This window comes from Charadrius vociferus, unplaced genomic scaffold, assembly GCF_000708025.1.
Source record: "Charadrius vociferus isolate BGI_N301 unplaced genomic scaffold, ASM70802v2 scaffold629, whole genome shotgun sequence".
Classification (NCBI taxonomy): Eukaryota; Metazoa; Chordata; class Aves; order Charadriiformes; family Charadriidae; genus Charadrius; species Charadrius vociferus.
The window spans coordinates 178,423-194,655 of record NW_009650184.1 but is presented as its reverse complement, the minus strand read 5'-3'; the positions used below and the strand labels follow the sequence as shown (position 1 = coordinate 194,655).

Sequence of the window (16,233 nt, the reverse complement as noted above, 5' to 3'; positions counted from 1 at the left end):
AAAATTGATGCAACACACCAGACTCTGGTTATGTCATGCTGACCAACAAGCATAACATGAGCAGCTCTGCCCAACGGGCCACAAGGGCTAAAAAGAACTGAAAGGCCTGTGATCTCCAACAGCAAGAATATAAAATAGGCATGAAAGACTCTTAGATAAACTTTCTCAACATGCAAGTACTATTTTCAATCGATCATGCTAAATATTGTCATGTTGAGTAACATTATTTAGCAACAGCTGTTGCACTAGAGTTTCATCCAAATACTGACGAGCTAATACCACAACCCCATTTAAAGCTAGTAAGACAATCAAATAAAGTGTTGCAAATATTAATGGCAGAACTTGACAATGAAAGCTTTACAGATTAAGGTATCTGCTGCTGCAAGTGGATGACACCTTGCTGCAGGCGATGTAGCAGGATGTCAGTGCACAACTGGGATTTGAGGATGCTGAGGGTAACACTTTCTCCTTTGAAGGGAGGTACAATGAGTACTGGTGGCCAGGACCTGCATTTTTACACCAAACCAAGACAGCATCTATATCAACCTGTTGACTTCAAACATGAGGCTCTGGCATAGGTCAAGTCCAAAGCCAGAGGTAGGAATGCCAAAGTCTTAAAAGGCACCACTCCTCTCCATCATACTCCAGCCTTACTTGGGTATCTAATGTAAGAAGTAAACCTCAGTCCTGGCGAACTGGTAAGATCTTAAAGCCTGCTGGGCCCAGTTACACATAATTATACGCAACACTTCAAGTCAAAAAGAAACAGGGAAAAGCCAGGTGATTCACGCCACCAAACTTCAACACATACAGGCTGGACAATAACAGGGTCTAGTCACCCTGGCTGCCTTCAAAGCCGGCAAAATGAGACATGTACTCTGAAGGTGTGACTTACCTGAGCTGCTTCAGATGTTCACATGAGAATAAAATTAATAGGTCACTCACCTCTCTATTGACAAGCCTACCCCTGATTACAGAGAGAAACTAAGGCAATTAGATCAGTCGCAGACATCTACAGTTAGCCAAATAAACCCAAAACGTAGACCTGCCCCTGTAACCAACCCAGGCCACAGTTCAAAGCACGAGTGTCCCACAAACCCAGGGCAGAAAGGCACACCTCACCCAGCCCAAGTAGAGCTTTCTGTGAGAAGCCCCCTGCAGTGGCAGAGCCTGCTACAGACACACAACGCTTTGCACTTCACCATCATGTGTTTCGGGCAGCCACCCACAGCTTTTCACAGCAGGGCTACGAGACCTTCAACTTCAACAGTGGCACTTTGCAGCCCTGTTCTCTCCCAGAGGGAAAGGCCAAAGTCAGCTCCACCACAGCTTCACTTCAGCGCTTCCTTCTCCACCCTAATTTTGGGGCTCCCATGTAGCCTGGACCTGCAGTCAGCCACAACACAGGGTGGGCAGCGGGTGGTCACAGCGGGGAGATGGACACGTAACTGGCTCTACCTGCAGCCTCCCTGCTGGTGCCCAGGATGGGACTAAGCCCTTCCCTCCCTCAGAGGAGATGTACAGCAAGGAGCAACTCATTCACCTGCAAAGACTGCAGCAACCCCCTCCCAGCAGCGCTCCCCACCTCAGCTCTGGAGCACATGGGAAATTCTGGAGTGGTGTCAGGTACACTGGAGGGCCATAAAGATGCTCAGAGGGCTGGAGCACCTCTCCTATGAAGACAAGGCTGAGAGAGCTGGGATTGTTCAGCCTGGAGAAGAGAAGGCTCTGGAGAGACCTTACAGTGGCCTTCCGGTACCTAAAGGGGGCCTACAGGAGATGGGGAGGGACTCTTTATCAGAGACCATAATGATAGGACGAGCGGTAAAGGTTTTAAACTGAAAGAGGGTAGATTTAGATTAGATATTATGAAGAAATTCGTCACTGTGAGGGTGATGAGACACTGGAACAGGCTCCCCAGGGAAGTTGTGGAGGCCCTGTCCCTGCGGGTGTTCAAGACCAGGTTGGATGGGGCTCTGAGCAACCTGGTCTAGTGGGAGATGTCCCTGCCCATGGCAGGGGGGTTGGAACTAGATGGTCTTTAAGGTCCCTTCCAACTCTAACCATTCTATGATTCTATGATTTTGAGAGGCCTTGCTGTTGCTGTTGTTTCAAAACTGGAACGCATGTTAAAATCATAATAAAAAGGCATACTAACATTCATGTTTCTATTATAAAATGCTAAACAAAAATGCTAACGTTCATTTTTATATTAAATTCAAACTTACTTATATTACATCCCTTTCTAATACAAAAAGGGAAAAGAGCATTCACTAATAACTGGACAGTCAAGAAGCTAGAGGCCAAATTTGATCACATTTTTCTTTATTTTATTTATGTTCTTTTACTCAAGACTGGAGGAACAGAAGAATGCTTTTACTTATTAGATGATTTTCCTAAGAACATCTGCTATTACAGCTAGGCTCCTAGCCTAACGCTGCCCTGTGATTAGAGCAACTACCCAAGTAAAATCTCTTCAGGCTGAGAGTTTTAGGGGCTTCATTTCCTCCAGCTAAACTGGAGAGCCGCAGCCCAGTGCCAGCATCGCCACTGCACTGCCTTGCTCTTTGCAAAACCTCTCCAACCTGCCTCCATTTCAAGTAGTGCTCTCGCAGCCAGCAGTGGGGCTATGTTAGTTCACATATTTTAAGGTTTTCCTCACAACCGGGAGGGATTAGAAAATGAGGCTTTGATGTGTTCAGGCCATGTGCTTGAGATTACTTGTGTACCTAGATGCTAGCACATGTGCCTGCAAGTTGTGGTCTAAATTTGTTTGTCCCTGGCAGTTCATGTTTGCAGCTATGGGTGGAGTCTGTGTAAAATTCTATTACTGTATGCCATTTTGTAGTCCGTAATATTCCATAATCTATATTCGGTAACAATATTTGAGTTTATGTTGAGGAATATTATATTATTGCAGAGTAAGAGCTAAGACACATAAGGCCTACATAATGAAAAGAATATCATTGCAAGAGAAGCAGTTGAAAATTAATTTGAAAGCCATTTGGAGGATTACTGCAGGATTATTAAGGATTATTGATGAATAAATGCCACCTATAATTTTTTTTTAAAAAAGCTGCACATTCCAAGCCATTTTATAAATTCCTGCATACATGGGGAGAGATGTATATACTCTGTGTAGGTTTTTTAATTTTGAGATCATAGGCACTATCTAAATATTGTTATACATACAAACATGACTGCTCCATGCTGTATTGTGTTTCAACTACACCAAACACTCTGCTTAGCACAGGAGGTGTTAGAAGATCTTAACAGAGTTCTGCAAAAAGTGCCAAGATTTTTCTGGTTTTTGCCTTTTTTCCAACAACTTACCTTCTGTGAATAAAGGACAAGGCAGAAAACCAAACCGACCTGTACCAGTTACACCTCTTCTGCACTTCACAACTTTTAGCTGTGCTATTGCTCTTCAAGTCAATGAGAGTTTTACAGCTAAATCTAACCCTGCATGCTTTGCCAATTTTCTCTGGTGTTTTTCTCCTAGAAATGCAGGCACTTGGTTCATATATAGGAGTGAGACTGTATTAAAAGCCACAGCAGGTGGAAAATAACACGGCCCAGGGAAGTTTTTGTTTTTCACTCTCCTCACAATCAAAGCTATGCAGCAAGCACAATGAGGCACAGTAAATAAAGACATTTCACACAGACAGGCACGAAAATCTTCCAAAACAAAGAAAATTAAATTATCTTTCAACTAAAGAACACACTGCAGTGAAAGACTAAATGAGCGATTCTAATTAAAACCATGCTGTGAATCTCCTACTTTCCACCACGAAAAAAAAAAATCAGCTAGTGTTTGTGCATGTACAGCCACCCTCTAAAACCAGTCAAGCAGCTTTCCAGCCAAACAATGCAAGACACAGCATCTCAGAACTACAAAACATATTGAAATTATTTCCATAGCAATCATAACAACAACATGCCAGGCCAGGATCTGCAGGGAGCTCGGCCCCCCGCGTGTGTGCCGCTCCGCTCGGCGGTGCTCGCTTTGGCAGTGGCCAGCCGCATCCACAATAGTCACTCGCATCCCTTCTCCGGCCCGCGCTCATAAGCAAAGTGCGCACGCGGGAGAGCCACGGCGCTGGTACTCCCGCAAGCACAGGCAACGTTGTGCAAGCCCTGCTCGAGCTTCTTAATCCTGACATGCCACAACCATCTCGGGCTCAGGTCTCTCTCCTTTCGGTGCTAAGGCGGGCGGCAGCCTCAGGTGGAGACGTTGGGAGGGGGATGAAAACTTGGGAGTAACCCTTTGCGCCGGAGCTGCGCCCGGGCGTCACGCACGGCTCGGCTCTGAGCAGCTCTCCAGAAACGAAACGTGATCTCTCTTCCAACCCACTCTCTTCTAGCTATTTATCTATTTGTACAGCCACCGAATGCTGCGGGCTTGCCGAATGCTAGCCATTGCCCTTTCACGGGCAGAGAGCCGAGGGGACGGGAACGTGCGGCTTACTAAGTACAGCGGATATGGGCATCCGTGTCCTGCGCACAACGTGCACGATACGCTGATACTGCTATTTTGATGCAGGCACAGGGACAGGAATCAGCTAAATATAGCAGCCTTCAGTGACCAATCTCAATTACAGAAGTAAATGACATGAAGAAAGGTACAGCTTGCCCGAAGTAGGAGGAAAGTAACGGGAAGATTTTGGACGGTGACGGGAAGCTTGGCTCTAGCATCATTACGCCTGACTTGCTATCAAGACATCCAGTAAAAGCTTCAGAGACACAAGGACTTCATGCCCGTTAGATGTGGGCAGGCATAGTGGTGGCAACACAAAGAAGGTGCAATCATCCTAAGGGATCCCAAAATCAAAGGGACAGGAGGCAGAGGCAGAGGCCGAGGAGGATCCAGTTAATAGCATTCACCTGAAAACCACCAGAAGGAAGCAGCAACGCACGGACAGGGAACCTGCAACCGATGCCCAAAGTCCATCAGATTTTTTAGAGGGAAAACTTTAATGGATCTCCTAAAAAGCAGCAAAGAGGTCTGCAAGAGCAGAGCACAGATTCTGCAACTGGCTTCCCTTTTTCATGCTATTTTTGGGCAGTTGGCAGCCCCACATGCTCCTGTGTGACACCCAATCTCTTGTAACAACAGCCATGCAAGGCAGTGAAGGTGTCTTAATCCAGATTTTGCAGCTGAGTAACCTGAGTGACAGTAAGTGACACAATTAATTGCCAGTTGATCAATGTATCCTTGCTCGGTAGAAACCTTAAGCACATGTTCAATATTTAATCCCACTTTATGAAAATTTAAGGATGTATTTAAGTGCTCTGTTGCACTGTAATAGAAAGATCACTTTGCTCAGTCTCTTTTACATTTTTTCCCTTACATTACACAGAACTGGACCAGCAACGTTTTCACACAAGTAGGATTGCAAGTGGCAAGGGAGGAGCTCCCTTTCTGGTGACGACGATGGGTTTTCACCAGGATTCACATTTGGCAGTAACACTGTGTTATCAGTGATCCAAAGGGCAAAACTCATTGAGGGGGACTTCAGTGTCTGTAATTGAAGTTCCGAGGAACTCCCAAAAACGTACCCATGCTGTGCTTGCAGGTGTTGCTTACTGCTTTGAACAGGGCTGCATTTGAAACCTAGGCAGTAGACTTTCAAATTCCAATGTACATAATGTCTGCATGCAAATCAAAAGCAGGAGTTCCTCCACTTTATGGAGCACCGAAACATTAAAAACAGGTGTTTAAAAACAGTATTACAAATCTGTCTGCAACCTGTATTATTTTTACCACGTGCACGTAAATTGATCACTAGCGTGTTTCAACTGTTTCAGTGAAAATATTCAACTCCTGCTAAATTATTTCTTAAACATGTGGAGAGAGGAGAAAGTCTATTTGATTTCGCTGCACTGACAGCATACAACATATTTTACCTATGTGTATGTATATAGAAGATGCTGTAATGGATCATCTCCCTTTCAAGGCACATATCAAAGATCTCGAGCTATTCTTCACAAGGAAAGAAATGATAAACCCCTGCTCATAATGAAAGCTGCAACGTACTTGCAACTGAGTAATTTGAAACCATATTTTCCACTGATTCAGCCTGTTAGCTGGAACAATGACTGATTAAAATAGAAAATCTACATTATAACCACATATTCCAGATTACAAGGTATGTTACAGATGTGATTTCTTACTCTTCTTACATACAAAAATTAGAAAGAATAAAACCAGAAATTATTCCAATGGAGTTACATTGGTGTGAAAGGGATCTGAAACACAAACTGGCTTCCAGTGTATCTTCATACAGAATGCACACAATATAATTTTCATGACATATATGTTTTATGTAATTTGGAGTACCAAGAAGAAAAAAAAAATCATTTGCCCTGAGATATTACTTTTAGGAATCGAGGACAGATGTCTAGTTGCTGAAGCAAACTTGTAAAAAATTAATCACCTGCCTCATGCAGGTTAGCAGTATTTGGCAGGTAGGTTAGCACAGCTCATAATGAAGCATCTGGCTTTTGGTAAAGCTGCATTTTAATTTTAACCGTGTCTCATTTCAGCTTCTGGGTGCATGTCAACGTACAACATCTGACAAGTCTGGAGCGGATTTGCTGATTGGTAACTTTGGTGTAGATCTTCTCAACTGCAACCAAAACTAAGTCAAGTGACAACCATGGCTTACGCCCAGACCACAGCTTCACATACCATCAGAACCTCACTGTAAAGCCATTTTAAACACAGTCCTCCAGCTCCTACCCATACACTATTATTTTCTTAAAAACAGATAAACTGACTAAGAGTCAGCAAACTCCTAAGCATGTGCTTGAATTAAGCAGGCTAAGCTGACTGACTTCAGGAGTGCACAATATTGCTTTGAATGTGGCTTGGTTTGGCGTTGGTTTTTTTTGGTCTGGTAACTTGAGGCAAGCAAAAGGTCTACCTATGCTGTGTTTTTCCTTAGAGAAGTGGGTGCCCATTTGTAGTACTACTGGTAGCCTCTTTTGGCTAACCAGAAGCATCCGCAGCTCCTTCTCGGACTCTGGGAGGGCAGAAGAAGAGCTGCTGAAGCTCTTCAGCAGAACTGCGACCTTCTGATTTTGTGACTCTCATCACTTCTAGGTGTTCCCCCTGATGCACATGTTTTCAGTGGAAGGGTGCTTCTACCACAAATTCACTTGGTCCTTGTGAGAAAGCAATCATTACACAGATGCAGGGGCCACTTTTTAACATGAATAGCTCAGGTGTTCAGATAACGCTCCCAAAAGACAAAGATCTATTAGCGCATGAACTACGCAATTGCTAATTTTTGGTTTTACATTATGACCATTTCTGAAGCTTTCAAATGTGCCAGAACCCTCAGGAATCTCACCGGCTGTTGTTTTACTCATCTTGTAACATTTCAGCACAACCGTTTCTTTCCAATACTTTTTTAAAAAAGAAATACGAGAGAGAACAGATCAGACTACAGGCTCCTGAGCTCTTGACAGAGAGTACAAAGGAAGGAACTGGGAACATTTAGCTCCGTAAGCACATTTGCTGCAGCCTCATTAGCAGTACCACAAACACCTCTGTCGGGCTGCTGCGGCTTGTGCAGGTTATTTTCTTAGCACACCACTGCAAAGAAATTGCCTATTTCAACTGCTGATTATATTAATTTTTTTTGTTTCCATCTTCATTGAACATCACCCGCTGAGAGATACTCCCCAAGCCCACAGACACACTTGCACTTTATTTAGTTATGTAGAAAAAATAAGGCAAGGGGGATTTTTCTTGTCTTCCTTGGGACCTGACCACTTGCAGGAAAGGAGAATGGCAACTTCTAGAAAGAAAATTCAGAGACAGAAAAAGACACATGGCGTCTGCAACTTTTAGCAGGAGTGATGCAATATTAAGCGGGGGGCAAAAGGGATGGAAAGGACAGGAACAGCGTAACACTCAAAAAGTCAAGGATGAGGGCTGATTCCTCCCAGGAGAGCAGTGATACAAGTTTTTGAGGTATGCTTCCAAAATAATGATGAATTGCCCTTTCAGACAATGTGCAGGAAAAACTCCCGCAAACACTTCACCCAGTGAAAGGATGCAGCATGAGACCTGAGGATGAAGTAAATGAGGAATAAGAGAAGAAAGACTACTACATTTATACTCTGTCTGTCTTGGTCTTACAAAGAATTCCATCGTCTTGTTTCTAGACTCTCAAGGTGCGTGTGCTGCTGGTCATCAAAACCAACCTGACAAAGGAAGCAGAAAGGATGGCTCTGTGAGCAGTAGTGGAGATAAAGATGACTCCTCTGCTTTCCTTCCTAGGTCTAACCGTGATGGAAAATATCCACTCAGCTGTGTATAAGAGGTACTGTGAAACGACGATGACAGCATGATCTTTGCCTTATCAACCACTGCCAGAGGACAGCTACAAGATACCCCCCACAATGCCATCGACTCCCTTGTCGCAGAGAACGAGACAGAAAGGAAACTGGGAGAGGCCAAAGAAGAGGAAAGCTGGGAGCTGATATCATCATCCCCTTTCCCAAGGGGACAAAGACAGCGATGGCAGAGTGGGAACACTTTCCATCCCCTCCTCCCTCAAGGCCACCACCAACTTCTGCTTTGCCGGCAGCCAGCAAGTCCAAACTGAAGGTAAACCTAGGACGCTGGGCTAAATCCTTCGGGCTGGAAAGCCAGATTGAATATCTCAGTGTCCTAACAACTGGGATATGTACTGTGGCATCCATCAGGCCGAGTGTGGGGAAGGTATCATTTTTAAAGCTGAGCAGAGTGCATCCCCCAAGCGCTAGTGGAAATTTTGTTTTTCATTTGGAAAGGGCTGTTATGCTAAACAGCAGAGGTCTGTCCCCAAGACTGCCCATAAATTAGAGATGAAGCTGCATTTTCAGGGTCACGAAATCTTCACTGGATGACAGGAGCACACTTTCCAGAACGGCCCCCTTCTGGACTTGGCCCTCCTCAGGGAGGTCATAAGCAATCTATGCGGCTGTGCTTATGGAGCTACCCTGTGGGACCAACTTCATGTGAAATACCAAAAAAGATAAACTCCTCCCTTCCCAAAATACGATCTTCCAACAATGAAAGAAACATGATAAAAAGCTTTCAATGGGCTTTCTTCCATTTGTTGGATTTATAGAAGCAATAGCAACCTTAAAACATCTGCCAAATCATTCTACTTTTCAGTTTTGATTATCTGTCTGCTAGTTTGAGGTTAGCTTTAACTATACAGATGCAAGAAGTGAGAAAGCCATTCAGCTTAGATTTATTCTTAAGAAGTACCGGCTGTCTAAAACCAGGCTATAAAACGTAGGCTGCCTGTCTGGTTTGTTGTATGATTGCATAGCTTTGTGCTATTAATTGCAACCTGGCTAGCAGGTGCTTGCCAATGTCTTTATATCGTCACCATAAGAAAGGATTATATTTCCATCTGGATAAAAGGGTGACACTGTCTTCTAAAAAGAAGTTAAGAGCAGCACAGAGAGGAAGTCCACTGTGGTATGACAAACTGAATCACCGCTTACTAACAAGAATATGCCCTTCTCTGCTCTGATAGACCCAGAGCCAGAAGGGGAAAGAGGGTAACATGTTTTTTTCCACGTCCGCTCTTCTTGGTCAGGTGTCAGATGGCCATGAGATGGACCCACCAGGGACTGTTTTCCTTCCCTGGACTCACCCACCAATGGTGGCAGCCCTGTTGTTTAAAACAAACTGGCAGTACTGGGTGACCCCTACCAAGAAAAGCACTTACACATGCACTGCAGGTGTAGAAGTCCCATACAACGTACTTAAAAATCAACCATGAGCTCACTCTTGCTGTGCAGCATCAGAGCACTGCTGCAAAGGACTTGCCCCACTCTGTCTGGAAGAGCCTTCCTCTTGGCTTCCTTATCCCTTAATCTCCTTCCTGTCATCAACAGTAAATACCTCTTTCCAGTCTTTTCCTTTAGCATTTCATTTCGCTCTTCTTCCCTTCTTGCCTTCTGTGTAACTGCAAAACCCTATTACCTCACGCCGTCAACTACTTGCAAAGCCAGGTGCATGAGAAGTGTTACATGGGACTCTGATGTTAAAACATAAAAGCCCCAATCTGAATGCATTCGCAGCTCCCTGGACTGACTGCTGTCCCCTGAAATAAAAACGGTTTGATTGACAAGGCTTTCTATCCCCTGAGGGGTTTGCAAAAGGTATTCATAGCTCTTGGGTCCAGAAGATGAAAGGACTCTGATAGATACCTGTGGTGTCCAGCACCTGGACCTGGACAACTTGAGCTCGTTATCCGAAACCAACAAAACCAACTGATCCATGGGAAGCAAACGATATCACGCTCCACGTGTTACCAGGGTGCGCAAATAGCTCAGAGGCATGTTGGTGCCTAATCATGGTGATGTGTAGATGTACAAAAATACTGAGACAGTGATTGCTTTAGAGAAGAGTTTGACACTTGTTAGTCATAAGAGGATTTAAAAATCCCAACATATGCCTCAAAGGCCTTTGAAAATCAGACCCAAAGTGCCTACTTGAGATCTTGTTGAGAAACAACACAAGCCAACTCTTGTGAGCAAGTCTCCTGGCACAGACAACATTTTGACTATGTAAATCAGCAGACAAATCATTGTGTTTTGCCTGTAAAATGAGGGTGTTCAGACTATTCATCTGTTCACAGGCTCAGATCAAATTCTGTATTGGAGCGCGCAAGCCATACACAACCTTTACCATCTCACTGCAAAGTGATACAGTGAAAGGCAAGGCAGCATTCACTGCATCTTCAATATTAACTTATTTTTCCAAGAGGAGAACAAATTCTGACTAGTACTGGTTACCCAGATAAAAAAGGAAAACCCCTACAACTCTTTTTTTAAACGTTTTTCTAACAGATTTATCTACCTCATGTCAGGAATGATCTTGAAGAAAATTCCTGTCATATTTTGTGTCAAAAAAATGACTAATAATCATGACTTTTGAAAGTGCTTACTAGACTACTTTGTACACTTGAACATTTGCTTTTACCCTTTAGTCCAGTCTTCTATGGGAGTAAATCATACCCTTTAATTAAACATTCTTGAGTATTTGGATTTTATCTCACAGATACACCGCACCCTGCTTGTAAAAATTCCATCTCAGGCAGCCAAAGTGCCTGACTTATTCCAAAGATGAGTTATTAATTAGAATATCTATAGACCACATATTTGTAATCTGGTGCCATCCCTCCTCGGGGATCCCAAACTTTTATCTGCCAGATTACTTACCTGTAGCTGAAACAGGGCCATCGCTGCCTGGAATGTAACCCCCATCTTGTGCAACTCCTCACCACCACTTTTAAAATGAAGAATGGGAGATAGGTCCAAATGGAGGATGTTTTAAGACGTGGATGTAAACCCTTTGAAATTAATTCACCTTACTTAAAATACGAGGACTTTCCTAAAGTCCCCATTTACTCCATCTTGCTCCATTCAGGGAAATGCTCACTCTAGTCGTGAACTCCTGTAAACGTGGAGGTGCCAGCATGATGCTAACAAGCACGATTTCACTCCCTAAAGTGGTCTTAGTTTTCACCCACACCTGGCACGGCATGCAGATTCGTAACACCCAATGCCAGCTGGGGCACCAGCCCCATTCTGGCTCAGAGTGGGGAGTACCCTGGTCTGAAATCACCAAAGGCAATAACAACATGCAAAATACAAGGCAAGAGGTAAAATACAAGCCAAGGGGTAAAAGCTGGTGCCAGCCATGAGCTCAGCAGCACCACTCGCTGGCACCGCTCACTTGCCAATCTTCTGCAGCATTTTTAGCTCGCTAGGTGCACCAGCTCATCCCACTCTCAAAACGTTTAGCAATCGAGAACAGCGATAGCTTGGGGCTGCCACAGCAGCCAAACACCCAAACAGGCAAAGACGAAATACGGGAGAGAGGAATATTGCATTACCAGGCTCATTAGCCCTCACAGGCAACTTGAAGGGCTCAAAACCGTATCAATCCTAAGTGCAGAAGGGAGGCTGCAGCCATCCCACAGAAGGAAATCCATAGGAAGTCCTGCTGGCATGAAGTACGGCTGGGAGACAGCCTCCAGGATGACGGAGACAGTCCCAGGCAGATGATGGAGAGATGTTAAGAAGCAAGGGGCACCTTCCAGCACCACACTGGGGTAAGACTCTGCCTCCGCAGGCAGCTGCCAGCGCCCGCCAGGCATGCCCCTCCGGTGGGTCAGCATAAACCCTCAGGTTTGGGAGAGGACAGTGATCTCATACGCTGGCGGGCATTGAGCATGCTGCTGGGTCCCAGTGCAAAGCTCTTCAGCTTTACATGCAGCCCTCTCCAGCTCCAGAGAAAAGTTACCACCCTGGAGGAGCTACTAAAGCCAAGGAAGAAATTGGTCTCCAATCCTGGATTTCACATCACACCCATAAGAGACTCCTGCCCTCCTATACCACTGGTCTCCTCATCCAGTGCACTTGCTCAGAAACCTTTGATTCCTGGACCCTTCCACCTTCTACAAGAAGAGATGGAGCAGCAGCAAGGGAGCTGGCATTGCCTGGAGAAAAAAATAAACATGCTCCGGCTGCAGAGAAAGCAACATCCTGGCAATTATGCTGGGGAACTGTGCCATGAGCAGTGGATGCTTTCTGGATTTACTTCTCCTCTGCCTCAGCATGCCCTACAGATATGAGGAGGTATTAGTGTGAGAAAATCTCCTGGTTTGGGAAGCAGGATGCTAGTGAGACAGGGTTTGAAATGGAGAATGGAGCAAGAGACCTCCTCTGCGTTCTCCTCTTGTTGAAGGCAAAGGGGAAGAGCTTCAACAAAAGAAGAATTTAAGCAAGCTCCCCCAAAGCAGCAACACAAGAAAGACCTGACTGCCCGTATGGGACAAAAAAATAACATAGAAGGGTAGTGGAAGAGTGTGGGAGACCTCGGCTGGTCCGAGGGATCAGAATACAAGTTTAACATTGACCCTGAGCAGATACCCATGTACCCTTGAAGAGACTGGAGAATCCTGAGAAGATCTGAGCAAACAAGATAAGGGTTGGTAAACATCCTGTCTTTGGCCAGAGCATGAGCAGCGCATTATCAACAACTGTATTGGCTGGATGGCGTGTGATGTGAGAGCGGATTGGGCAAAAGTAGAATGGAAGAATCCAGGTAAAAGGATATAAAAGAGCACTGCTTGTAAAATAAAATATACAATTGCTGCAACTGGATATTCAGTGTCGTGTCCGTCTCTACAACGACAGAAGAGGTCAGAGCCATTTTATGGTGGGTTTCACTGAGTCAACACAATTGAGAACACTGGGAAAAATTAGAGGTAAAAGCTTGATCCAAAATCTCACACCTGAAGACATTCAGATACTGTCTGAGCTTACACCTGGGTGTGAACTTTGAAGCTTGGGCTCCTTTCTGTATAACATAGTGGACTGAATCAAACCTACAACACCCGCAGCATCTGGAAATATGTAGACTCAGAGATGCATTTTACAGTTTTTGTCAGTCATCAGTGTATCAGGAATTACTCCCTAGATTTCCTCCTCCTCCTCCTCCTTTCATTTATTTATAAGTACTTTTGTTTTAAAGTACTTATTTGTAAGTACTTACTATTTCTCTTATAAAAAGTATTTATAAGTACTTTCTTTCTTTTTTGGAAGTACTTCTCATCCATCCTTCCAACTCTGGTCTCAGTCAGAAGCTTTTAAGTATTTCCTCAAACAGATAACCCTGGCCAGGATGGCAGTGTCAGCATGGAGAAGCTTTTTCTGGCCCTCTTTATGTTTCTGTTCTTTTTGGAGAAAAGGATGTTCGGCTTGTAATAGAAGGACTGAAAAATACATTAATCTTTATTAAACCGGTAGAGCCTATTGACAGGGCTAGGACTGGCTGCTTCCTCCCCTCTCCCTTCATGCCCTTCCGCAGTTTTCTCTCCTCTCCTATTTTCTGACACTTGTTTGTGTTTGGAAGCAGCATGCTCACTCCCGACAGACCGGGACAGGGGATGAGAGGGGAAACGTCTGGACACATTTAGTCCAATTAAATGTTGGCATCACATTCAGTCTTTCCAAAAAGCACGTAGGAAACTTTAAATGCCAGGCTGGCCGCTGTGAATTGATGCCTCCCCGTTTACATTTCCTTGCATCAAGCCACAAACAGAGTAGGTATTAATTGTCATCAAGCATGTCTGCCACAAATCCCTCTTTAATATCATTCACAAATGTTCTGCTAAAACCTTTCGTCTTTCAGCAGATCACTTCCATAATCCCATGCCACTGATGAGTTTTGGCAGAGCTAAAGAGCAAACCGTGTTTGCTGCTGACAGCTCCCCTCACTTTCCTTTTACAGCTGCCGCAGCAGCACACAAGTTCTGTAGTGGCATTCCCTGCCCAATGTCATCTCAAACTCGCATCGTTCCTTCGAACGACGTGTTTGCTAACAGGGTTTTGCAGCAAACAAACAAGCGCGCATGAGCCCTGCACGTGTGGTCTGTACATCATCTTGAGCCATCCGGTCTTTCAACGAGCCGCTGCTCCTACAGGAAGAGTTGTGGCATAAACCCAAGCAGCGTCAGCGCCTCCCTCCCTCCCTCCCACACAGTGCCCTGACACCCGTGGGTCCCGCTGCATCAGGGCAGTGATAAAACCTGGGCTCCACTGCGCAGGGGGTCGCAACCCCAACAGAAAGCACGGAAAGTTTAACTTCTAGGTGAGAAAGAAGCAGCTGAGGAGGGGCAGGCAGAGTTGGCACTCTCCCGCTACTTTTTCTTTTTTTTGTTTTAAACAACTGAATCTTGTTCTTCCCACTCCTGAGAAAAGTCCTTTAAAAATGAATGAGACTAGTCATATAAATGAATTAAGGGTCAGTTTACAGTGTTATTAAATTAAATGCTTTATATACAGTAACTGAAGAGTTTGGTAGAATTCATGAAACTAAATTCAGACCTCAGATGCTTTCCAGAGCGGCTGGAAGGGTTTAAGGAACTAAACAGAAGAAACTCAAAAAGCCTTGCTTTGCCCGGCATTCACTGCAACATCCAAACCAGTGACATACTTCCACGTTACTGCTACAGCTCTGCCCTCCGACATGTATTTACAGCTCTGATTAATCCAACCACAAGTTAAGGACTAAGTGTACTGAGGCACGTCCCCAGCTGATTTCAGTATAAACTGCATGTCTGGAATCTGACTGCACAGATAGGTCCACGGTCACCGCTTGCCAGCTGAACACTTGCTAAGTTGTACATGGACAGAGCAGCAATCCGCTTGTGCCGTATTCACGTTGCTAAGAGCAAGTGGACGTTCTTGCCTTGTTTTTAATACAGGCAAAGGTCCATCCAGTTTAAAATACACTCTAAGGTGCGCTCACGGGCAGTAATCTTTGAGGACAGGAAAAATCTCTTGTCGCTTTTCAGTTTTGGAGAAGAAAGGGTGCTGACCACAGAGAGCCGAGATAAACAACCTGTGCTTCTCATTACACGTTTTGGTACCTGCACAATAGGGTGGCCCCCCGCAGACGCCTTCACAGCCCCTCGACTGCCTTCCGTCTCGTAATGAGCTCGGTGGTGGGATTTCGGCTGCACTTCAATACGCAGTTCATAAGGTCCTGAGTGAGATGGCAGCTGCCAATCAAGGGCAGGCAGGGATGGGCTATAATGGAAAGGAAAATGTATTAAAAATTAACATCAAGTACACTATCACAGACCACAAGCATCCAGCACTATTACTTTAGAGACCGTGTTTCGCAGTTCATCCTTCACCATCTTACATTTAAAATTTCATCAATATGGATAATGCCATGACATAAGTAATTTAGAAGGTAATGGTTATTTTATGAAGATTTATGGGTCGAGCATGTCTGATGGCTCAGATGTTATCTGATTTGTAGACAAAATGGAAAAATGTTAAGACACAGCTAACAAATATCTTAATATATTGATTCTTGAACCAAAAGGAGAAAGGTAGGCCGAAAGACGCAGAGGAGTTTAAGGAAGAGGATTTCTGCTGTGAAAGCGAATGCCAAACCAGCTCTGGAGGAGTTCTGCATTTTATGAATCTAATGGATTTCAACAAATCTGGTCCGTTTACAGGGGGTAGAAAGAAGAAAAAAAGCCCTTTCCCAGCTTCCTTCCCAACACAACACACACCAGAGTCTCAAAGCGAAGTCAATCTCTTTCTGGTTCATGTACTGCAAGGGAGCAAACTCTGAAGTCAGAACTTGCTTACAAATCCTACTAATGATGACGCACAAGCCAGAAGAAAATCCAG

The 16,233-nt window shown here is 44.6% G+C and overlaps 1 protein-coding gene across 1 annotated transcript in view; it reads right to left on the bottom strand.

Moving 5' to 3' along the window:
• The window catches only part of NFATC1 (nuclear factor of activated T-cells, cytoplasmic, calcineurin-dependent 1), a gene marked incomplete at its 3' end in the record, with an annotated part of 78,228 nt that overhangs the window by 49,463 nt on the left and 12,532 nt on the right, over positions 1-16,233 (bottom strand). The window contains exon 3 of the mRNA XM_009892793.1: positions 15,456-15,615. Coding sequence (XP_009891095.1) covers positions 15,456-15,615 — 160 coding nt within the window. The remainder of the gene's footprint in view (positions 1-15,455; positions 15,616-16,233) is intronic.